The sequence below is a fragment of the Muntiacus reevesi genome, chromosome 21, assembly GCF_963930625.1.
Source record: "Muntiacus reevesi chromosome 21, mMunRee1.1, whole genome shotgun sequence".
Classification (NCBI taxonomy): Eukaryota; Metazoa; Chordata; class Mammalia; order Artiodactyla; family Cervidae; genus Muntiacus; species Muntiacus reevesi.
The window spans coordinates 47,627,452-47,653,280 of record NC_089269.1 but is presented as its reverse complement, the minus strand read 5'-3'; the positions used below and the strand labels follow the sequence as shown (position 1 = coordinate 47,653,280).

At 36.7% G+C, this 25,829-nt stretch overlaps 2 protein-coding genes across 2 annotated transcripts; both read left to right on the top strand.

Annotated features, from left to right (window-relative positions):
* Positions 1 to 12,504: 12,504 nt before the first annotated feature.
* LOC136152354 (keratin-associated protein 21-1-like) lies at positions 12,505 to 12,795 on the top strand. Its single transcript, XM_065913639.1, has one exon. It carries the CDS (start codon positions 12,505 to 12,507, stop codon positions 12,793 to 12,795), a length of 291 nt encoding a protein of 96 aa, XP_065769711.1.
* Positions 12,796 to 19,064: 6,269 nt separating this feature from the next.
* On the top strand, positions 19,065 to 25,027 carry LOC136152353 (keratin-associated protein 21-1-like). Its single transcript, XM_065913637.1, has 2 exons — positions 19,065 to 19,305; positions 24,855 to 25,027. The coding sequence occupies exons 1-2, from the start codon at positions 19,065 to 19,067 to the stop codon at positions 25,025 to 25,027; spliced, it is 414 nt and encodes a 137-aa protein (XP_065769709.1).
* The last annotated feature ends 802 nt before the right edge of the window (positions 25,028 to 25,829 follow it).

The window sequence follows — 25,829 nt, the reverse complement described above, 5'->3', positions numbered from 1 at the left end:
GGCTATGGATTTGTCATAAACAGCCTTTATTATATTCAGATATTTTCCCCCTAAAACCACTTTGATGAGAGTTTTTAGCCTGAATGGATGCTGATTTTTTTAAACTATTTTTACTCATTTATTGAAGTGAGCATGTATTTTTTGTCTTTCTTTTTGTTAACATGGGTGTATCACATTGATTGATTTGCATATGTTAAACTGTCTTTTTGACCCTGGATTAAATCCAACTTGATCACGGTAAATGACACTTCTTTGTATTTTTTAATTTAGTTTGCTAACATTTTGTTGAGTTTTTTTTTTTTTTTTCTTTTTTGGTAGTGTCTTTCTCTAGTTTTGGTAACAAGGTAATGGTGGTCTAGTATTGGAATAAATTAGGGAATGTTCCCTCATCTCAATTAGTTGGAATAACTTGTGAATGATAAATGTAAATTCTTTTCTATATGTTTGGTACAATTCCCCTTTTCTGGAAATTTTTTGAATTGTTGCTTTAATTTCACTTCTAGTGATCAGTCTGTTCAAATTATCTGTTTCTTCTTAACTTAGTCATGGTATGCTCTGTTTTTCTAGAAATTTGTATTTCTTCTAGGTTATCCAATTTGTTAGTTTATAACTGTTCACAGCATTCTCTTATGATTTTTTGTATATCTGTGGTATTGTATTTTTTTCCTATTTCATTTCTTATCAAACTTCAACTGATTTTTTATGGTGAACACTATGAAATCCAAATTGAATGGAATATAAAATCTGAAAGGTGATTCTTTATGCTGGACACTCACATTGTAACAACAAAAAATTAGTCATAATCAAGTATTTTATAGACTGGAATATCTTCAACAGGAATTTTCACCAAGCTGCTGATTTCATTTTCTGAGAACATTAACTATTAGACAGCTTTACTTCAGTTAAGAAATCATTCTACCTATTTTTTCCTGATATTGGTCACTGTTCTAATCTGATGATTCTACTATGTTTAATCCCTAAGAATAGGCATAAAGAAAATATATTTCCATTCCAATTTTTACCATTCTATAGTTTCTTTCCTTTTATGTCTTCCTTGACATACAAATCTATGAATTCTGCTTCATAAATTCTCTAGTATAGATACTTTACTTTGCAATACTGCTGTCAGCACACACTTTATCATCACAATCCCCCAGGATTATTGAGAAGTCTTCTATTTATTGCATTACTTCTAATAGATTTCCATTCAAACCTCTGGATATTGATCCATAACAACAACAAAAATATATATTCTTTGTATCACTGAATATCCTGCTCTGAGAAGAGTATCTGGCACATAATATGCACTCAATCAATATTTCTCCAATAAAAAGGGATAGATTAAGTCAAACATTGCTGTGTCAGTATAAGGTATTTGGATAGATTGTCATCAGTTTCTAACTTTTCCAAAGCTGTGTGTCTCAAGTGTTCTTTACTGGAGTCGCAACATTTCAGGTTTTTAAGGTATGTTAAAAGTTAAAATGTAAATACTCTTCCTGGATATATAAATTATCTCATATGTGTCTAATAAATCATATTCTTCCAAAACTTAGAGCATTTCTCTTCCTTTTTTACACTTGCTACTGTCCTTTTAAATCTTCTTTTGCAATTGATATCAGCTCATTTTTCACAAGTTCAAAATGCCTCCCTCAACTGTCTCTGTAATACTTCAATCCTTACTCTTTTTCTATTCAGCAGTTTTAGTTCCCTACCCCAACTGTCAGTCTGAAATCATCTTAATATTTTTACTGATCTTTTTTTTTTAGCTTCAAGTGCTAGATTGTAAAACCTATGAGAGCAGTAAAGTTGTCTATAATTTTCCCACTTTGTCTTCACTAAGATAAAACCCTCTCAAAGCTACACAAAGCTATCTGTCAATTAAGTGACTGAAACCAATCTCCTAAAGGTCAATATATGCAAAATATTCAATACTGTCATTATCTGTTCAGTCCAGTCACTCAGTCGTGTCTGACTCTTTGCAACTTCATGGACTGCAGCACGCCAGGCCTCCCTGTCCATCACCAACTCCCAGAGCTTGCTCAAACTCATGTCCATTGAGTTGGTGATGCCATCCAACCTTCTCAACCTCTGTTGTCCCCTTCTCCTCCTGCTTTCAATCTTTCCCAGCATCAGGGTCTTTTCAAATGAGTCAGTTCTTTGCATCAGGTGGCCAAAATAGCAGAGTTTCAACTTCAGCATCAGTCCTTCCAATGAATATTCAGGATCGATCTCCTTTAGGATGGACTGGTCTGATCTCCCTGCAGTCCAAAGGACTCTCAAGAATCTTCTCCAACACCACCGGTCTAAAGCATCAGTTCTTCAGCATTCATATTTCTTTATAGTCCGACTCTCACATTCATACATGACTACTGGAAGAGCCATAGCTTTGACTAGATAGACTTTTGTTGGCAAAGTAATGTTGTCTAGGTTGGTCATAGCTTTTCTTCCAAGGAGCAAGTGTCTTTTAATTTCATGCCTGCAGTCACTATCTGCAGTGATTTTGATGCCCCCACAATAAAGTCTCTAGCTGTTTCCATGGTTTCTTCATCTATTTGCCATGAAGTATGGGACCAGATGCCATGATCTTCATTTTCTGAATGTTGAGTTTTAAGTCAACTTTTTAACTCTCTTCTTTCACTTTCATTAGGAGGCTCTTTAGTTCTTCACTTTCTTCCATAAGGATGGTGTCATCTGCATTTCTGAGGTTATTGATATTTCTCCCAACAATCTTGACTCCAGCTTGTGCTTAATCCAGCCCAGCACTTCGCTTGGAGAACAATATTAAGATTCCTTCTAAAACTGGGAATAAAACTACCAAATGACCCAGAAATTTCAGTACTGGATTTATACCCTGAGAAAATAACAATTCAAAAATGCATGCGTACTCCAGTGTTCATTGCTACACTATTTATAATAGACAGGACATGGAAGCAACCTAAATGTCTATTCACAGATGAATGGATAAAGAATTTATGGTACATATATACAATAGAATATTACTCAGCCATAAAAGAAATGGGTTTGTGTAATTTGTAGTGAGGTGGATGAACTTAATGTTTGTTACACAGAGTAAAGTAAGTCCAAAAGATAAAATCAGATATATATTAATGCATATATAGAATCTAGAAGATGATATTGATGAGTCTATTTTTCAGGGGAGGAGTGGTGACACAGACATAGAGAATTGACTTGTGGACAGTGGGTTAAGGAGAGGATGGGACTAATTGAGAAAGTAGCATTAACTTATATGCATTATCATGTGTAAAACAGATAGCTACTGGGAGGCTGCTATATAACATAGGGAGCCCAGCTGGAGCTCTGTGACTACCTAGATGGATGGGATAGGGGTGGGTGAGTGGGAGACTGAAGAGGAAGGGGATAAACATATAGTTATGACTAATTTGCATTGCTGTATGGCAGAAATCAACACAGAATTACAAAGAAATTATCCTTTAATTAAAGATAAATTTAAAAAATTAATTAGCAATTCCATCAAAGGAAAATGATATCATAGAATATTTTTATTCTACCTTAGCCATTCCTTAGTTCTTTATTCTCAAGTGCCTAACACCCAACCCTGCTCTTCTCGTTACATCTGGAAAGTCTCTCTTCTATCTCATTACTCCGTCAGGAAGTCAGGTCGTCTCTCCTCTACCTGGGCTTTGTCATGACCACTTGAATGTGTCATTCCGCCTCCACTTGCTCACCCAGCTCCATTCTCAACACAGTGAGATTTGCAAAGCTCGGTTCTGAAATACTGTGAGATTTGTGCCTGGGTATGTGAGTGCCTGAGCATGTGAGATACAAGAAATAGTAGGAGAAGGTATTATTTTTGATGCAAATACAAGAAAAAAATGCTTGGATCACATCAAAGAACTCAAGGTTCAAGCACCCTGTTAGCCCAGTCTTCAAAAGAGGCCATAACACCTTAGAAAAGACTAATTCACAGAGATTTGTTAGAAGCAATGAACCATTTTTATTGAGAATAAGGAGTTATCCATGCTATAGAATGTTAGGGTCATTAACACAGTCATAACAGAGACTCAGAGATTAAGGGAGTAAAGGCTAACATTTGGAAGTGTCAGATGATATCACCATTGAACTTCAGACCTCAAGGATGTCAATCGAAAAATGGGTAGTTGGAGGTCAAAGCCTCTGTCAAGCATGTAATTTCTTGCAAGTGCAAATCATGGGTACAGATCCTCGAAGCAGTATTATCTTTAGATTCCTCATTTCAGAAGCAAACTAGGCTAAGATGGTGATGTTCTAGCAGCAAGAAGAATATCTCCTGTAGCAAACTGGCCAGTAGCTGCTATAGCCAGAGCCATATCCACAGCCATATCTGGTTCCATAACCACAGCCATAATAGGGGCTAAATCCACAGCCATATCCTGTTCCATAGCCACAGCCGTATCCTGAGCCATATCCACAGCCATATCTAGCTCCATATCCGTAGCCATAATAGGGGCTGAATCCACAGCTATAGCTGTTTCCACAGCCATAGCCACAGGAGTTGCCGTAGTAGTTATAACACATGTTGTCAAGGGAAGAGGATTCAGGTGGACTGCAAGAGGATGTTTCTGAAGTGTGTGTGTCTTCTCCTTCCCTTGGACCTTTATATACTGTCAGTAATTGGCAGAACATACCATTCATTCCCTGACATAGACAACAAATATGGAAGCAACATTATGAGCCAGTCACGTTGCCACTGACAGTCAATAATGTTTGCTTAAAATAGCTCCTTATTTTGGAGACTCCTGGTTTTTTTTAAGAGCTTCACTTTAATTTGTTCTGTTGACAAACTGTCTTAGTAGAATCATGTGACCCAAAGCTGGTCATTTTCAAAACCTCACATCATTTAACACATCTTATAAGACAAGCTTGTTGGGGAATGTCAGACAATTTTGCTTCCTTTTCTCTCTCATTTTTCCAAAATACCTGCTTCTGACCACAGGAAAAGGAATATTCCTGTCTCCTTTCCTGAATCATTGCAACTTCCTGTCCGTTTTCTCCTACTTTTCTGCACTCCTTACTCCTGCCTTGTCCAGCTCTCCTCAAATCCTAAGAATCTGATCAGTATCTGATAATTCAAAATGAAGTCCATTCCCTGGAAGAGTGAATACTTACAGTTGTGGAGACAGTATACTGTATGTGTTTTTTCTTATATTTTCTTCTTCCATGCACCAAGCAATGGAAGGTCCTGTTCAAGTGGGGCAGCCCTCTTTTTCTCTCTCTTTTTTGTAGCTACCTGAATATCACCATTGAAGAGACTTTAACAATTTAACCAACTTTATTTGGCTGAAGAGTCAGAAACTAAGTTTTTCACATACAGCATTATCAGAATGTTGTGTTATGAGATGTCAGTCCATTCTCCTCATTCAATCATCCTTTCCTTCTTCTATCACTACTGTTCCTTACATCTTTAGTTCATAAGCTGATGGCGAATAGGGTTGGTTTGAAGATACCTACAGCAAAAGAAGATACCTTCTTCAGCTCCTAATACACTCATGACATCAAGTACCACAAAACTCAATTTTATCCTTATTTATATGTAGATTAATCAGAAGTTCTCAACCTTCTACAAAAATGTTCATTGTGACTTTGATATATAATATGTCTCCTAATATACTTTGAAATATGTCTTCTAAATAATCCTCTATAACACACTTACCTTTTTGACATGTAAAAGAGGAAAATGAGTATCTTTTATTCTGCTATTAATATTTTTCTTGCCACCAAATTTCCCAGCTTAAAAAAAAATCTGTTTGTACATCAAAACTCAGTTCTGTAATCAGCTCCTGTGAGATGCCTTTCCTCCATGTTATTGTCTGAACTGAATCATCCTCCTCTTGGCTTCTGGGGCTTCTCTGGTGGCTCAGGAAAGATTCTGCCTGCAATGAAGGAGATGTGGGTTCAATTCCGGTTTCTGGAAGCACCCCTGGAGGAGGAAATGGCAGCCCCCTCCAGTTTCCTTGCCTGGGAAATCCCAAGGACAGAGGATCCTGGTGGGCTATAGAGTCCATGGGGTTCAAAGAGTCTGACATGACCTAGCAACTAAGCCGCCACCACCAGCACCTCTTGGCTCTTATGTGCAGACACATGTCAAAGCACTTGTCAAAATTTATTAAAATTAGGTCTTGCCTCACTAACTGAAACATAACTTCATACCAAACATTCAAACTTTCATGACCATTCAGTCCAAAGAAAACATGTTGCTTTCTTTGCTGGGGTAGGGTTTGTTTTTTTTTCCCCCCACTTATCTTAGTTTTTATGTTTTATTTAAATCAATTTTTTTCAGAATCTGGCAGACTCCAAAATTTAGATTATTTTTCACTGTAATAACCATGAAATCTGAGTTGGAAGGGAGTATAAAGTCAAGATCATTCTTTCCACTGGATATACTCGAATTTCAACCACAAAGGAGTAGTGATCGAGTACTTAATTGAGTGCCTTTAACAGGGATTTTCACAAGGCTGCCAACTTCAATTTTTGAGAAGTTTCATTATCAGACATTTTTCCTTCAGTTGAGAAATCACTCTACTGATTTTTCTGATATTGGTCACTGGCCTAATCTTAACACTCTGCTATGTTTCATCCCTAACCGTAAACATAAAGAACATATATTCCCATTCCATTTTTCTTATCCTTCAGTTTCTTACCTTTTCTGTCTGCCTTGAAATGCAAAACTATAAATTCTACTTGACAAATTCTCTGGTATAGACACTTTACTTTTCAATGACACAGCCAACACACACTCTCTGGTCACAGTATCCCTGGATTATTGAAAAGCTCTTTTATCTTCATTGCATTATTTCTAACACCTTTCCATTCAGATCTCTGGATTCTGGTTTAAAACAGTAAAGACAACTCCCATTCTGTGCATCCTTGCATAACCAGCTCTGAGGATAGTCCCTGATACATAATGTGGACTCTATATTCTTCCATAAAAATGGGTGAATCAAATCAAACATATATTCAAACATTGGAGAGCCACATATACTCTACAAGACATTTGATTATATGCTTAAACTGTCTGAATACAAATTTCTTCTTTCTAAAATGAGGCCTAACTATTTTTACATAGTTGTTTTCCTTATATTTTATACCTATTTAGTGTTGTGGTCAGGAATTTTGCTCAATAAATGCTATTCCCTTTATCTCACTTTCCTTTTTTTCCCCCATCTTGGCTATATATATTTATTTTTCTGATTATCATTTAATCCATGTTACTGAAGTATGCACTTTTTAGAATCCAAACACAAATTTTAATTTTAAATAATTTTGTTGTTTTCTTTTGCAGTGACAAGGTGGACCTAGAAATTCTTATACTGAGTGAAGTAAGTCAGACAGAGAAAAAGAAATATATGATACTGCTTTCTTTAGACTTCTATAGAATCTAAAAGTAATAGTACAAATGACTCTATTTATAAAACAGAAATGGAGTCACAGAAGTAGAACAAGCACGGTTACCAAGGAGTGGGTGTGGGGGAAGGGAGGACAGAGGAGGATAAGCTGGGAGGTTGAGAATGACATATTCACACTACAATATATAGAATAGACAGCTAATAAAAATCTACTGTATGGCACAGGGAACTCTACCCAATGTTCTGTGATGACCTACACAGGAACAGAATCTAACAAAGGAGTAGATACAGGCATACATATAGCTGATTCACTGTGCTGTGTAGCAGAAACTAGCACAACATTGTAAATCAACTATACGCCAATAAAAATTAAATGTGTAAAATCTCATTTTTCTTATTCCACAGTTTTAAATTCTTGTCTAGTAATAGCTTTAAAATACCCATATTGTTTGTACTGTAGCCCTGATTTAGTCTGAATTTAGTGTAATAGCTATGTAACATAAAAGAAGCCATTCTATGGCATACACACATGTACGCCCTAATTTAAAACGCTTTTATGATGAGGAAGGAAAACCCCTCAGAATATAAATTATCTTCCTATTTGCCATTTTGCACTCTGAGCGAGCCATTTTGTATAGTAGTTTATTACCCAAAATACAGTGTCAACATTATGTCAACATAATGGGCATGGAATCATGCATATTTTCATGTTCAGCAATTAAACAATAACTTTATGTTATATTTTTAAAGCATATGTTTTGGGAACATGTTTATGCAAAAATTTGATATCAATACTTTTGAAACTCCACAGGAGTAAAAAGATTAGTCCATAGTAGAAAAATATTTTGTTTCTAGGACTATGTCTATTTTGATCACTTGAATTAAGTATCATCTTGCAGTAAGACATTTAAGTCAAGATCAAAGGCTTATTAAACGGTACGTTTTAAACACCCATGTGAACTATGTCCTAAAGATTCCCATGGTTGGGACTGTGAATGGACTTCCCTGGTGGCTCAGAAGATGAAGAATTTGCATGCAATTCAGGAGACATAAAAGACCTGGGTTTGGTCGCTGGGTTGGGAAGATCCCCTGGAGAATGGAATGGCTATGCACTCCAGTATTCTTGCCTGGAGAATTCCACGGACAGAGGAGCATGGCAGGCTACAGTCTAAGGGGTCACAAAGAGTCAGACACGACTGAATAATTTTCACTTCACTTCACTTCATAGATTTCCTCCTTATGGTATATTTGTTTTCTACCTTATAATCCCTAGGGCTAGGAGATACCACAGACATATGAAAAATCATAAGAGAATACTGTGAACAGTTATATACTAACAAATTGGATAACCTGGAAGAAACACAAATTTCTAGAAATACAGAGCATACCATGACTGAGTTAAGAAGAAACAGATAATTTCAACAGACTGATCACTAGAAGTGAAATTAAAGCAGTAATTTAAAAAATTTCCAGAAAAGGGAAATTCTACCAAACATATAGAAAAGAACTTATATTTATCCTTCTCAAACTACTGCAACTAACTGAAGATGAGGGAAAATTCCCTAATTTATTCCAATACTAGACCACCATTACCTTGCTACCAAACTAGAGAAAGACACTACCAAAAAAGAAAAAAAAAGAAAAAAAAAAAAAAAGAACCTCAAAAAAATGTTAGCAAACTAAATTAAAAAATACAAAGAAGTGTCATTTACCTTGATCAAGTTGGATTTAATCCAGGGTCACAAAGACAGTTTAACATATGCAAATCAATCAATGTGATACACCTATGTTAGCAAAAAGAAAGACAAAAAATACATGGTCACTTCAATAAATGCATAAAAATAGTTTAAAAAAAATCAACATCCATTCAAGCTAAAAACTCTCATCAAAGTGGTTTAAGGGAAATATATCTAAATATAATAAAGACTGTTTATGAAATCCATAGCCAACAAAATACTCATTGTTGAAAAGGTGAAATCTTTCCTACTAAATTCAGGAATAAGACAAGGATGCTCACTCTCACCACTTCTATTTAAGGTAGAATTGGACATTCTAGCTGCAGCAGACAAGAAGAAATAAAATGTATTGGAAAGAAAGAGGTAACACTATCACTATTTGCAGATGATGTACTTTGTATAGAGAACTCTAAAGTCCACTGAAAGCCTATTAGAACTAATAAGTTAATCTCTATACACTAACTATGAAATATTAGGAAGAAAAAGCAGAAAAAAATTCCTATTTAATTGGTTCTACAAATGATACCTAAGAATCAACTTAAGGAGGCAAAAGAACTATATTCTGAAAACCATAAAACTTTGATAAAGAAAATTGAAAATTATATGCAAAAATGGAAAGATATTCCATTCCCTTGTATTGGAAAAGTTAGTATTTTTAGAATTGTCATAATATCCAAAGAAATCTACAGATTTAATGCAATTTTTATCAAAATACCCATGATATTTTTCACAGAACTAGATAAAAAAAAATCCTACAATTTACAGAACTAGAATAATCCTTAAATAGTTCTAAAATTCATAGAAAAATAATCTTAAAACTAGAACAACAAAAGGCCACTAATTGGCAAAGCACTCTTCAGATAAAAATGATAATGCTGGAGATATAACTCTCCCAAACTGACTATATTGTAAAACTACAGTAACCAGAATAGCACAGTATTGGCATAAAAAGACACATAGATCAACGGAGCAGAAGACAGAGTCAGAAATAAACCTCCACACCAGTGATCCATTAATTTATGACAAAAGAAGCAAGTGTATACTGTGGTGAGAAGACAATCTCTTGAACAAGTGATGCTGGGAAAACATGTAAATCATTGAGATTGGAACATCCCCTCACCCCATACAAAAAGTAAACTCAAAATGGGTTAAAGATGTGAATGTAAGACCTGAAAATAAAAGCTGTTAGAAAACATGAACAGAACCTTCTTTGACATAAATTTTATCACTTTTTTTTTCTGATCTGTCTCCTAAGGCAAAATCAATGAAAGCAAAAGTAAACACATGGGACATAATTATACTCAGAAGCTTTTGCTTAGCAAAAGAAGCAGTTGATAAGGTACCCATTCTCTGCAGAATGGGAGAAAATATTTGCAAATGATGTTACTGACAAGATGTTAATATTCAAATTGTATAAACAGCTGAAAATAGAAAAGTTGAAAGATCCAATCAAAAGATGGGCAGAAGACCTGAATAGCTATTTTCCAAAGCAGACACACAGATGGCTAACAGGACAAGATAGATCCTCAATATTACCTATTATCAGAAAAATGCAAATTAAAACAATAATGCAATATCAACTCACATCTGTCAGAATGTTGCTGCTGCTGCTGCTAAGTTGCTTCAGTCGTGTCCGACTCTGTGTGACCCCATAGACGGCAGCCCACCAGGCTCCACAGGCTCTGGATTCTCCAGGCAAGAACACTGGAGTGGGTTGCCATTTCCTTCTCCAATGCATGAAAGTGAAAAGTGAAAGTGAAGTCACTCAGTCATGTCCGACTCTTCACGATCCCATGGACTGCAGCCTACCAGGCTCCTCTGTCCATGGGATTTTCCAGGCAAGAGTACTGGAGTGGGTTGCCATTGTCTTCTCCAGCCATCAACAAAACAATCAACAGATATCAAAAGTTTTAGAGAATATGGGAAAAGGAACCACTTGAACACTCTTGGGGAATGTAAATTATTGGTGTAACCACTATGGAAATCAGTATGGAGGTTCCATGGAAACCTAAAATATGATCCAGCAATTCTACTCCTGGGTACGTATTCAAAAAAAGTGAAAACACTAATTTGAAAAGATACATATGCTCCAGAGTTCATAGCAATAGTGTTACAATATCTCACATGGGGAAACAACTCAAACTTCCCTCTACATATGAATCAATTAAGAAGATACAATGTACATATACATACAGTGGAATATTGCTCAGACATAAAAATGAGATACTACCATTTGCAGGATGAATCTAGAGAATATTATGCTTAGTGAAAGAAGTTCGGGCAGAGGAATAAGTCAGAAAGAGGAAGACAAATACTGTATTAACTCAGTTATATGAAGACTCTAAAAATTATAAAATGAATTTGTATGCAAGACAGAAAGATATAGAAGACAATCTTTTGGTTACCAAAGGAGATAACAAAAGGGAGGGACCAATTAGTGCCACTGGATTAGCAGATGCAAACTACTGTTTATAAAGAAGATGAGCAATAAGGATATACTATATAGCATGGTGAATTATTTATTATGGTGCAATAATTTTTAATGGAGTATAATCTTCAAAACTACTGAATCATTATGCTCTACACTTGAAACTAACACAATATTGAAAATCAAATATAGCTGAATATAAAAACAAAAAGTAAAAATTTGGAACCTACCTGATTCTGAGAATGGTGGTATGAAAGTAAAATCTGTACAAGTAAGATATGCAAAAAAAGTCAATAACAAAAAAAATTTGACTACATGATTGATGATGGAAAGACCCAATGTTGTTTAGACTGCGAAGACAGGATATGTTTGGATTTAGGCATCTACAGATAGAGAAACATTTATAAATATGTAGCTATAAAACAAGGTTTCTATTCTTAACAATGTTGACAGTTTGGACAAGACTTTCTCTTGTTGGGGGCTTCTTGTGCCCTGGAGAATCATCAGCATCTTTGGCTTCTAAAAATGAGTTTGCAAATATTCAAGAAAGGAGGCAGGAGTAGTCTTTTCTTATGGCAGAGGCAAATGATTTAAGAAAGAAGAGAGAGAAAAGGGGCAAAGTTTTTCTACATTGCTTCTCACATTTTTAATATAAGATATATATTAAATGATAGGAAATTTTGAAAATGAGTATCTGTTTAGAGACACATGATTCTACTGAAAAATTCTCTGGCAGAGCAAATTAAAATGATGCTCTTTAAATATCCCCAAAATAACTAGCTACTTTAGGCAAATTATCGATTGCCAAAAGTGACCGGCACATAGTGGTACCTTACATACTTGTTGCCTATGTCAGGGAATGAATGGTATGGTCTGCCAATTACTGACAGTATATAAAGGTCCACGGGAAGGAGAAGACACACACACTTCAGAAACATCCTCTTGCAGTCCACCTGAATCCTTTTCCCTTGACAACATGTGTTGTAACTACTACGGCAACTCCTGTGGCTATGGCTGTGGAAACAGCTATAGCTGTGGATTCAGCCCCTACTATGGCTGTGGATATGGAACCAGATATGGCTGTGGATATGGGACTGGCTGTGGATATGGTTCAGGATATGGCTGTGGATTTAGTCCCTATTATGGCTGTGGATACAACTCCCATTATGGCTGTGGTTATGGAACCAGATGTGGCTGTGGATATGGCTCTGGCTACCACAGTTACGGGCCAGTCTGCTACAGGAGATGCTATTCTTCTTGCTGCTAGAACATCACCAGCTAAAACATCATTTATGTCTGAAGCCACACATCTAAGATAATGCTGATTCAAGGATTGAAAAGTCATGATTTCTATATGCAGGAAATTACCTGCAAGACAGAGCTTGAGCCTCTGAGTACCCATTTCTAGATTGGCAACTTTGAGGCCTGAAGCTCTATGGTGATATCATCTGTCTTTTTTCCAAATGTTAATCTTTACTCCCTTAATCTCGGACTCTCTGTAGTGATGATCCTAGTACCCTACTATTGGGGAAATCCCTTATCAATAAAAATGGTTCATTGTTTCTAACAAATCTCTGTGTATTTGCATCATTTTTGTTTTGAGGTATTATGGCCTCTGCTGAATACTGAGCAAACGTGAAGTTGAACTTTGAAGTCCTTCTTGGTATAAGCATTTCTTTTTATACCTGCATCAGAAATAATGCCTTTTCCACCTATTTCTTGTTTTTCACATACTTAGGCGCTCATATATATAAGCACAGATCTCAGTATTTCAGGACTGTGCTTTTCAAATCTCTCTGTGTCTGGGATGGAGCGGGAGGTGAAAGAGGAGAAGGAATGATATTTTATTCAGGAAGTTAAAGCAAATTCCAAAATAGAGAAGAGGTGGCTTGAGTACTTAAAGGAATAATGGAAAGGAATGGAAATTTCCCAGCATATATGAGAAAAAGAAGCAGAGATAGGTGTCAAACACATGAGACTAAAGGAAGAAAGAATGCATGTAAAAGTCAAAACATTCTATCATACCATCTTCTTTTAATGGAAATGCACATGTATTAGCTTGTATATATTGATGTTGAAATTGATTTCAATCACTTAGTTGATAAATAATTTTGAGTAGTTTTGAAAGAGTCTCATCTTAGACACTGAAGACAATGTAGAAAAATTATAGAAACATTTCCTACTCTCACAGTGTTTACATTCTAGTAGGTGAAGAATATAAAAATAAAAAATAATTAAGATAATTTCAAACTGACATTTGGGATGCGGGAATAAAGCAGTTTAGTTGTAAAGAGAGTAAGGATTGAAGCATTAATAAGATATTTCAGGGAGGTATTTTGACCTTGTGATATCTCATGCCAATTCCAAAGAAAGATTCAAAAGGATAGTACCAAATATAAAGGGGGAAAAGGAGTCCACGAAATTTTGGAAGAATATGATTTAGTAAGCATGTATGAGAAAGCTGAGTGCTGAAAAATTGATGCTTTTGAACTGTGGTGTTGGAGAAGACTCTTGAGAGTCCCTTGGACTGCAAGGAGATCCAACCAGTCCATATTGAAGGAGATCAGTCCTGGGTGTTCATTGCAAGGACTGATATTGTAGCTGAAACTCCAATATATTGGCCACCTCATGCGAAGAATTGACTCATTGGAAAAGACCCTGATGCTTGGAGGGATTGGGGGCAGGAGGAGAAGGGGACGACAGAGGATGAGATGGCTGGATGGCATCACCGACTCAATGGGCATGAGTCTGAGTAAACTCCAGGAGTTTGTGATGGATGGGGAGGACTGGCATGCTGCGATTCATGGGGTCACTGAGCGACTGAACTGAACTGAACTGAACTGAAGCTTGTATGAGATAGCTTACATATCCAGTAAAGAGTCTTCACAAACTAACTCTTAGTTCAGTTCAGTTCAGTTGCTCAGTCTTGTCCGATTCTTTGTGACCCCATGAATCACAGCACGCCAGGACTCCCTGTCCATCACAAACTCCTGAAGTTGACTCAAACTCAAGCCCATCAAGTCGGTGATGCCATTCAACCATCTCATCTTCTGTCATCCCCTTTTCCTCCTGCCCCCAATCACTCCCAGCATCAGGGTCTTTTCCAATAAGTCAACTCTTTTCATGAGGTGGCCAAAGTATTGGAGTTTCAGCTTCAGCATCAGTCCTTCCAATGAAAACCCAGGACTGATCTCCTTCAGGAGGGACTGGTTGGATCTCCTTGCAGTCCAAGGGACTCTCAAGAGTCTTCTCCAACACCACAGTTCAAAAGCACCAATTCTTCGGTGCTCAGCTTTCTTCACAGTCGAACTCTTACATCCATACATGACCACTGGAGAAACCATAGCCTTGACCAGATGGATCTTTGTTGGCAAAGTAATGTCTCTGCTTTTTAATATGCTATCTAGATTGGTCATAACTTTCCTTCCAAGGACTAAGCGTCTTTTAATCTCATGGCTGCTGTCACCATCTGCAGTGATTTTGGAGCCCAGAAAAATAAAGTCTGACACTGTTTCCAGTGTCACCCCATCTATTTCTCATGAGGTGATGGGACCAGATGCCATGATCGTAGTTTTATGAATGTTAAGCTTTAAGCCAACTTTTTCACACTCCTCTTTCACTTTCATCAAGGGGCTTTTTAGTTCTTCTTCACTCTCTGCCAAAAGGGTAGTGTCATCTGCATATCTGAGGTTATTGATGTTTCTCCTGGCAATCTTGATTCCAGCTTGTGCTTCATCCAGCCCAGCGTTTCTCATGGTGTACTATGCATATAATTTAAATAAGCAGGGTGACAATATACAGCCTTGACATGCTCCTTTTCCTATTTTGAACCAGTCTGTTGTTCCATGTACAGTTCTAACTGTTGCTTCCTGCCCTGCATACAGGTTTCTCAAGAGGCAGGTCAGATGGTCTGGTATTCCCATCTATTTCAGAATTTTCCACAGTTTATTGTGATCCACACAGTCGAAGGCTTTGGCGTAGTCAATAAAGCAGAAATAGATGTTTTTCTGGAACTCTCCTGGTTTTTTGATGATCCAGTGGATATTGGCAATTTGATCTCTGGTTCCTCTGCCTTTTCTAGGGCAGCTTGAACATCTGGAAGTTCTCGGTTCATGTATTGCTGAAGCCTGGCTTGGAGAATTTTAAGCGTTACTTGACTAGCGTGTGAGATAAGTGCAATTTGCGGTAGTTTGAGCATTCTTTGGGATTGCCTTTCTTAGGGATTAGATGAAAGCTGATCTTTTCCAGTCCTGTGGCCACTGCTGAGTTTTCCAAATTTGCTGGCATATTGAGTGTACCATTTTCACAGCATCATCTTTCAGGATTTGAGATAGCTCAACTGGAATTCCACCACATCCCCTAGTTTTGTTCATAGTGAAGCTTTCTAAGGCCCACTTGACTTCACATTCCAGGATGTCCGGCTCTAGGTGAGTGATCACACCATTGTGATTATCTGGGTAATGAAGATCTTTTTTGTATAGTTCTTCTGTGTATTCTTGCCACCTCTTCTTAATATCTTCTGCTTATGTTAGGTCCATAACATTTCTAACTAAACTAACTCAACATACTTTCAAAATCTGAAACATGGTGACTACCTTAGTTAAAGAGGACTTCCTTGGTGGCTCAGACAGGAAAGAATCTGCCTGCAGGGCAGACCTGGGGTCAGTCCTTGGACTGGGAAGATCCCCTGCAGAAGGCAATGACTATCCAACCCAGTGTTCCTGCCTGAAGTATTCCATGGATAGAGGAGCCTGTGGGCTACAGTCCATGGGGTTGCAAAAAGCTGGACACAACTGGGCCACTAACACTTTCATACTTTCACTAGTTAAAGAACACGAGACATTCAGCTCAGTGAAATGACAAAATGGTGATAATCAGTCCAAATATCTATTAGTTTATAAGTGAGACACAAATATTTGAACAGAAATTTGACTTAATCTATCAATTTTTTATTAGAGAAATATTAATTGAGCCCAACATATGTGCAAGGTATTATAATCAGAGTTGGTTATTCCTTGACGCACAGAATAGAGGTGGTTCTGCAGTCATCATTAGGTTTGGAGAGACTTGAGTGAAAAGGTTTAGAAATAATGCAGTAAAGATGAAGACTTTTCAGTAAACCAGGGGAATTGTGGCCAGAAATTCTGCTTTGGTAGTGGCATTGAAAATAAAGTGTCTACTGTAGAGAATTTGTGAGGCAAACTTAAAATTTCAAATTCCAAGGACAGGAAAGGTAAAAAAAGCTGAAGCATAATGACAACTGGAATGAGGATATATTTTCTTAATGCCTATCATTCGTTATTAAACATAGCAGAGTCATAAGATTATACCAGTGATCAATAGTAAAAAAAAAAAAAAAAAAAAAAAAAAAAGGTTGAATGATTTCTCAACTGAAGGAAAAATGCCTAATATTGAAAATTCTCAGAAAATAAAATCAGAAGCTTGATGAAATTTCCTTCTGAAGGCATTCAATAAAGTATTGGATTACCACTCATCTCACTGTTGTTGAAATTTGAGTGTACAATAGAAGACTTCATGGTTCTTATCATGAAAAATAACAAGTGTTGGAATCTGCGTGATTATGAAAGATAGTGGTATACCTAGGCAAGTGAGATAAGCAAAAATAACACCCCACCCAACTTTAATATAGAAAAAGCAAGAGAGTTCCAGAAAAACATCTACTTCTGCTTTATTGACTTTGCCAAAGCCTTTGACTGTGTGGATCACAACAAATTGTGGAAAATTCTTAAAGAGATGGGAATACCAGACCACCTTGCCTGCCTCCTGCGAAATCTGTATGCAGGTTAAGAAGCAACAGTTAGAACTGGACATGTAACAATGAACTGGTTCCAGATTGTGAAAGGAATAAGTTAAGACTGTATACTGTTACCCTGCTTATTTAACTTCTAAGCAGAGTACATCATGCAAAATGCTAGGCTGGATGAAGCAAAAACTGGAATCAAGATTGCTGGGAGAAATATCAACAACCTCAGATAAGCAGATGACACTACCCTTATGGCAGAAAATAAAGAGGAACTGAAGATCCTCTTGATGAAAGTGAAAGAGGAGAGTGAAAAAAATGACTTAAAACTCAACATTCAAAAAACTAAGATCATGGCATCTGGTCCCATTACTTTATGGCAAATAGATGGGGAAACAATGGAAACAGTGATAGACTTTATTTTCTTGGGCTCCAGAATCACTGCAGATGATAACTGCAGCCATGAAATTAAAAGATGCTGCTCCTTGGAAGAAAAGCTATGACCAACCTAGACATCATATTAAAAAACAGAGACATTACTTTGCCAACAAATTCTGTCTAATCAAAACTCTGGATTTTGTAGTAGTCATGTATGGATGTGACAGTTGGACTATAAAGAAAACTAAATGCCAAAGAATTGAACAGTGTTGTTGGAGAAGACTCTGAGAGTCCCTTGGACTGCAAGGATATCCGATCAGTCCATCCTAAAGGAAATCAGCCCTGAATATTCATTGGAAGGACTGATGCTGAAGCTAAAGCTTCAATACTTTGGCTACCTGATGCAAAGAACTGACTCATTGGAAAATACCCTGATACTGCAAAAGATTGAAGGCAGGAGGAGAAGGGGACAACAGAGGATGAGATGGTTGGATGGCCTCACCAACTCAATGGACATGAGTTTGAGCAAGCTCTGGGAGTTAATGATGGACAGGGAACCCTGACTTGCTGCAGTCCATGAGGTGGCAAAGAATAGGACATGACTGAGCAACTGAACTGAACTGAGCTGAACTGAAACTTTAAAAAGCTACATGTGTTTTTTTGGCTACATGTTTGGCAATAGAAAGTTCAGGTGTTTAGTTTAGAGTGAGATGGAAGAGTAGGTTTGGATTCAGACATCTATATAGAGAGAAACTTACTTGTAAACAGATAGTTATACTGTAATGTTTCTATTCTTAGTACTATTGACATTCTGGATTATTTTTCTTTTGGTTATTACATGTTGTTTTGTGCCCTGGAGAATTAGTAGCATGTTTGGGTTCTATAACAAGATGCCAATTGGTATTGGGCAATAGGTATCTGGGTGAAGAAGTCTGGCAATAAATTACAAGGATTCAAGAAAATGGACAGACATATTTGTTTTCAAGTGATCAGAGGTAGGTGTGAAAATAAAGAAGAAAAAGTTAAGTGGAATTTTTTTTAACATTTCCACCCAAACCTTTTAAAATAAGATATATATTAAATGATAGAAAGTTTTGAAAATGGGCATCTGTTACTGAGCATATGATTCTAGTGAGAAATTCCTTGGCAGAGGAAAATTAAAATGATGCTCTTTAAGTGAAATGAGTCTCCAAAATAAGAAGCTATTTTAAGCAAAGCATTGTTGGTCAACAGTGATTGGCTCATAATGTTGCTTCCATATTTTCTGTCTATGTCATGGAATGAATGGTATGCTCTGCCAATTACTGAGTGTATATAAAGGTCCAAGGGAAGGAGAAGACACACACACTTCAGAAACATCCTCTTGCAGTCCACCTGAATCCTCTTCCCTTGACAACATGTGTTGTAACTACTACGGCAACTCCTGTGGCTATGGCTGTGGAAACAGCTATAACTGTGGATTCAGCCCCTATTATGGTTGTGGATATGGAACTAGATACGGATGTGGATACAGCTCAGGATATGGCTCAGGATATGGCTGTGGATATGGCTGTGGATACGGTTCAGGATACAGCTGTGGATTTAGCCCTTATTATGGCTGTGGCTATGGAACCAGATATGGCTGTGGATATGGCTCTGGCTATGGCAGCTACTGGCCAGTTTGCTACAGGAGATGCTTTTCTGCTTGCTGCTAGAACATCACCATCTAAACCCTTTTGCTTCTGAGATGAAGCATCTAAAGATAATGCTGATTCAAGGATTTATAACCCATGATTTCCACTTGCAAGAAATTACAAGCCTGACAGAGGCTTTGACCTGCAAATACCCTTTTAGATTGGCATCTTTGAGCCCTGAATCTTCTTGATAGTATCTCTGACTGTTTTGCAAATGTTAGTCTTTATTCTCTGAATCTCTGTTATGACTGTATTGATGATCCTAACAAAATCACTTGCTCTCAATAAAAATGGTTCATTGTTTCTATCAAATCTCTGTGTACTTGCTTGTGAATTAGCCTTTTTCCAGACATTGTAGACTCAGTTGAAAACTGGGCAAACATGATGCATGAAGTTTGAGTTCTTATTTGATATAATGCAAACATTTCTTTTCATATCTGCGTCAGAAATAAAGTCTTCTCCACGTGTTTCTTGTATCTCATGTATTCAGGCACTCACATATCCAAGCACAAATCTCCCAGTATTTCAGAACTGTGCTTTGTAAATCCCACTGTGACTAGGATGGAACTAAAGGGGAAAGAACTTTATTTAAGAAGTTAATGCGAAGTCCAAGGTAGACAAAAGATGGCCTGAGTGCTTAAAAGAAAGGAAGAGATACTTTCCAGGTTAATGAGAATTAGAATTAGACATAGGAATTAAGAACATGAGAATAAAGAACTAGGCAACAAAAAGTAATAATAGAAATGTATTTATATTGTCTGCTTTGATGGAATTGCCTATGTATTTGCATATGCTGAGGTTGAGGAAATTAATTTCAATCACTTAACTGACAAATAGTTTTGACTATTTTTGAAAGGGTCTCAAATTAGACAGTGAAGACAATGTAAGTAAATTAAAGACAAGCCTCTTGCTTTCACAGTGTTTATGTTCCAATATGTGAATATAGAAAAACAAACAGCAAAAATAATTCAGACACTTTGAGACTGACAATTGGAGCAGAGGGAATAAAATAGCTAAATGTGAAAGAGAGTAAAAGTTGAAGTATTAGAGAGTTTGCTGAGGGAGGTATTTTGAACTTGTGACAAATGAGCTGATGTCAATTGCAAAGAAAGGACAGTAGCAAGTATAAATGGGAGAAAATTTATGAAGTTTTGTAACAATATGATTTGTTAGTTATGTATGAGATAATTCACACACCTAGAAAAGTGTTTTCACAAAGTAACTTTTAATATACCTTCAAAATCTGAAATATTGCAACTCCCTTAATCAAAGAACACTTGAGACACTCAGCTTTAGGAAAATGAGAAAATGATAATAATATATTAAAATATCTTAAGTTTATAATTGCTACATAAATATTTGACTTCATCTATGTTTTTGTTGGAGAATTATTGATTAAGTGCAAATTATGTGCTAGGCACTATTCTCAAAGTTGGTTATTCAGTGATGTACAGAAAAGATACTGTTTCTGTTGTTTTGGATCTAGACATTTGAATGAAAGGTATTAGAATTAGTGTAATAAATATAGAAGACCTTTCAATAATTCAGAGATATTGTGGCCAGAAAGTGTGTGCTGTCAGTAGTATTGAAAAGTGAAGTGTCTATGCCAGAGAAATCTGTGATGATGACAGAAAAGAAAAGAAATTGAAGAATGATAAAAATTGGTAAATGTATCTTTTCTTTATGACTATTATTAGGGATTAAACATAGCAGGGGGATCAGATTAGACCAATGACTAATACAAGAAAAAAAATAGGTAGAAAGATTTTTCCACTGGAAAAAATATTGTCTAATAAAGAATGCTCTTAGAAAATGAAATCAGGAGCTTGGTGAAAATTCCTGTTGAAGGCATTCTATAGACTACTGGGTCATAACTCTTTTTTTTTTTTTTTTTGCTGAAATGTGAGTGTCGAGTAGAAGGAATCATCCTGAGTTTACAGTCCATTCCAACTTGGGTTTGCACAGTTGTTACTGTAATTTGTTGCTGTTGTTCAGCCTCTTGATCATGTCCAGCTGTTTGTGATGCCATGAATTGCAGCTTTCCAGGCTTCCCTGGGCTTCACTATCCCTCTGAGCTTCCTCAAGCTCACGTCCATTGAGTCAGTGAGGCCATCCAACCGTTTCACCCTCTATCAACCACTTCTCTTTTTGCCCTCAATCTTTCCCAGTATCAGGGTCCTTTACAATGAGTTACTATAATCCATTACTTCAATTTTGGTAAGAAATGAAAGAGGAATAGTAACAAATGATACCACAGACACACAAAAGATCATAAGAGAAAGTTAACAATTATATGCTAACAAATTAGACAGTCTAGAGAAAACAGACAAATTTCTAGAAATTTGTCTAGAAATAAACAATCTGAAGATTGAATCAAGAAGGAAGGAATAGACAATTTGAACAGACTGATGACTAGAAGTGAAATTGAATCTGTACTTTGAAAACTTTCTAGCAAGCAAAAGGTCCAAGACTCGAGGACTTCACAGGGGAATTCTATCAAATATAAAAGAAGAAATAAACTTATCATTCTCATACTATTCCAAAGAATTGAGGATGAGGGAACACTTCCAAATTCATTCTACAAAGCCACCATTACGCTAGTATCAAATCCAGTAAAAGAGACTACAGAAAAGAGAAAATGATAGTCCAATATCTTCAATGAAGATTGATACAAAAATTCTCAACAAAATATTAACAAATAAGATTCAACAGTATGAAAAGGATCAAATACCATGACTGTGTTGGATTTATTTGAGACTCACAAGGTTGGATCAATGTGTGTGATACACCACATTAACAACAACAACAAAAAGATAAGAACCATAGGATCATTTGATAGATGCAGAAAATGCACTTGAAAAAGTCAACATCCATTCATGATGAAAACTCTTGTCATAGTGGGTGTAGAAGAAAAATATCACAGCCTAGTCAAAGCTGCTCATTTATAGCAAACCCACAGCCAACATAATAGTCAGTATTGAAAAGTTTAAAGCCTTCCTGCTAAGTTCAGAAACATGACAATCATGCTCACACTCACCACTTCTACTTAAGATAGAACTGGGAGTTCTAGCTACAGCAGTCAGACAAGAAAAAGCAATAAAAACATCAGGATTGGAAAGGAAGAGGTGATGCTCACTATTTGCACGTGATACAGTCCTTTATAGTTCAGTGCAGGCGCTCAGTCGTGTCCTACTCTTTGCGACTCCATGGACTACAGTGCACCAGGCTTCCCTGTCCATCATCAACTCCCGGAGCTTGCTCAAACTCATGTCCATCACGTTGGTGATGCCATCCAACCATCTCATCCTCTGTCGTCCCCTTCCCCTCCTGCCTTCACTCTTTCCCAGCATCAGGGTCTTTTCCAATGAGTCAGTTCTTTGCATTAGGTAGCCAAAGTATTGGAGTTTCAGTTTTAGCATCAGTCTTTTCTTTTTCTTTTTTTAGCATCAGTCTTTTCAATGAATATTCAGGACTGATTTCCTTTAGGACTGACTGGTTTGATTTCAAGCAGTCCAAGAGACTCTCAAGAGTCTTCTCCAACACCACAGTTTAAAAATATCAATTCTTCTGTGCTCAGCTTTCTTTATGACACAACACTCACATCCATACATGACTACTGGAAAAACCATAGCTTTGACTAGATGAACATTTGTCGGCAAAGAAATGTCTCTGCTTTTTAATATGCTGTCTAGGTTGGTCATAGCTTTTCTTTCAAGGAGCAAGCATCTTTTAATTTCATGGCTGCAGTCAACACCTGCAGTGATTTTGTACTTTATATAGAGAACTCGTCTCCACCTTCAAACTATAAATAACTAATAAATTGAGTAACCTGCATGATACAAGATTAATATACAGAAACCTGCTGTGTTTCTATATCTTATAATAAAACATTCAGAAGAGAAAGTAAAATGAATGTCATATAAAACTGCATCAAAAAATACCTAGGAATAAACCTAGACACAGAGATGAAAGACCTATACTCTGAAAACTATAAAACTTTCATTAACAAAATTGCAAATTATATAAAAAAATGAAAATATACCCTATGTCTTTAGATAAGAAGAATTAATATTAAATATGGGCATACTACCAAAAGATTTAAGGCAATCTCCATCAGAATAACTATGACATTTTCCACAGTAGTAGTACAAATTTTTTTTAATTCACAGAATTAGAATAGATAATCTTACAATTTATAGAAAAATAATCTTAAAACTAGAACAGCAAAAGATCCCCAATTTCCAAAGAACTCTTCAGAATAAAGGACAAAACTGGACAACCCTCCAAAAGTTCAGACAATACTACAGTGTGGTGTTTGCCCCAAAGTAGGGCTTCCCAAGTGTTGCCGTGGTATGGGCTGCCAATGCAGGAGACTCAAGAGACATGGGTTTGATCCCTGGGTCTGGAAGATCACTTAGAGTAGGAAATGGAAAACCACCCCAGTATTCTTGCCTGGAACATTCCATGCACAGAGGAGCCTGGTGGGCTACAGTTCATGGGGTCTCAAAGAGTCAGACATGATTGAGCACACATATTCACACACAGACATAGGTTAGTGGAACAGAGTACAGAGGCCAGAAATAATGCCATACATCTGTAATCCATTATTATATGACAAATGAGGCAAGAATATACAATGGAGAAAAGACAGTCTCTTCAGCAAGTGCTACAGGGAAAACTGGAGACCTATATGTAAAAGGAAGAGATTAGAAAATTGCCTCATACCGTATACAAAAATAAACTCCAAATGGGGCAAAGACCTAAATGTAAGACCTGAAAATATAAAACTCTCAGAAGAAAACATAAAGGATCACTCTTTGACATAAATTGTAGCAACTTTTTTTGGATCCATCTTCTAAGGCAAAATAATCAAAAGTTAAAATAAACAAATGGGACATAATTACACTTAAAAGGTTTTGCACAGCAAAAGGAGGTAGCTGAAAAATGAAAAGACAGCCTATGAACTGGGAGAATATATTTGCAAATGATGTGACTGACAAGCTGTTAATATCCAAATTAGATAAATAGCTCACATGGCTCAACAAAACAAAACAAAACAAAACAAACAAACAAACAAACAAAAAACAACTCAGACAAAAAAATCTGTTATTTGGGCACTTGACTCTATTGAGACAATTCTTTGGCAGTGGAAATTCAAATGATGCTCTTTAAATAAAACTGGAATCACCAAAATAGCAAGCTCATTTTAAAGAAACCATTAGTGATTGTCAACAGTGACTGGTGCGTAATGTTGCTTACATACTTGTTGTCTCTGTCAGGGAATGAATGGTATGCTCTGCCAATTACTGACAGTATATAAAGGTCCAAGGGAAGGAGAAGACACACACACTTCAGAAACATCCTCTTGCAGTCCGCCTGAATCTACTTGCCTTGACAACATGTGTTGCAACTACTATGGCAACTCCTGTGGCTATGGCTGTGGAAACAGCTATAGCTGTGGATTGAGCCCCTATTATGGCTGTGGTTATGGTACTGGCTGTGGATACAGCTCAGGATATGGCTGCAGATTCAGCCCCTATTATGGCTGTGGATATGGCTCCCGGTATGGCTGTGGTTATGGGACAAGATATGGCTGTGGATATGGTCCCTACTGTGGCTATGGATATGGCTCTGACTATTGCAGTTACCGACCAGTCTGCTACAGCTATTATTCTTCTTGCTGCTAGAACATCACCATCCAAGCCTTCTGAAATAACAACACATCTAAAGATAATGCTGATTCAAGGATTTTTAAGCTACATTTCTATATCTAAGAAATTACATGCCTGACAGAGACTTTGACCTTCAGCTGCCCATTTTTAGATTGACATCCTTGAAGCCTGAAGTTTCATGATAGCACCTGATCATTTCCCTAGAGTTAGCCTTTATCATCTTAATCTCTGACTCTTTTATGACTGTGTTGATGATCGTAGCATCATACAGTGGGGGAAATCTCTTATTCTCAATAAATGCTTCATTTCTTCTAACAAATCTCTGTGTACTTGTTTGTGAATTAGTTTTTCTGACCTCTCTTGAAGATTGGGCTAATAGGTTGCCTGAACCTTAAGTTCTTCTTTAATATAATACAAATGTTTCTTCTTATACCTGTGTTAGGAATAATATCTTCTCCACTTATTTCTCATATTCCACATGCTCACTCATTCACATGCCCATGCACAGATCTCACAATATTTCAGAACCATGCTTGGAAAATAACCTTTTGTCCAGGTTGGAGCTGCAGAAGAATGAGAAGGATGGATGACACTTATTTAGGATGTTAACATAAAGTCTAAGGCAGAGAAGAGGTGGCCTGAGTGCTTAAAGGAGTACTAGAATGAAAAAGATACTTTCCAGAATCAATGAAAAATTACAAGCAGATCTAGGTGTTAAAGTACACAAGGAAAGAGAAAAAAAACTAGAAAAAGATAAACTAGAATAAAATATTTTATCATATCATCTTTTTTTGATGAAATTGGAAATATATTTGTT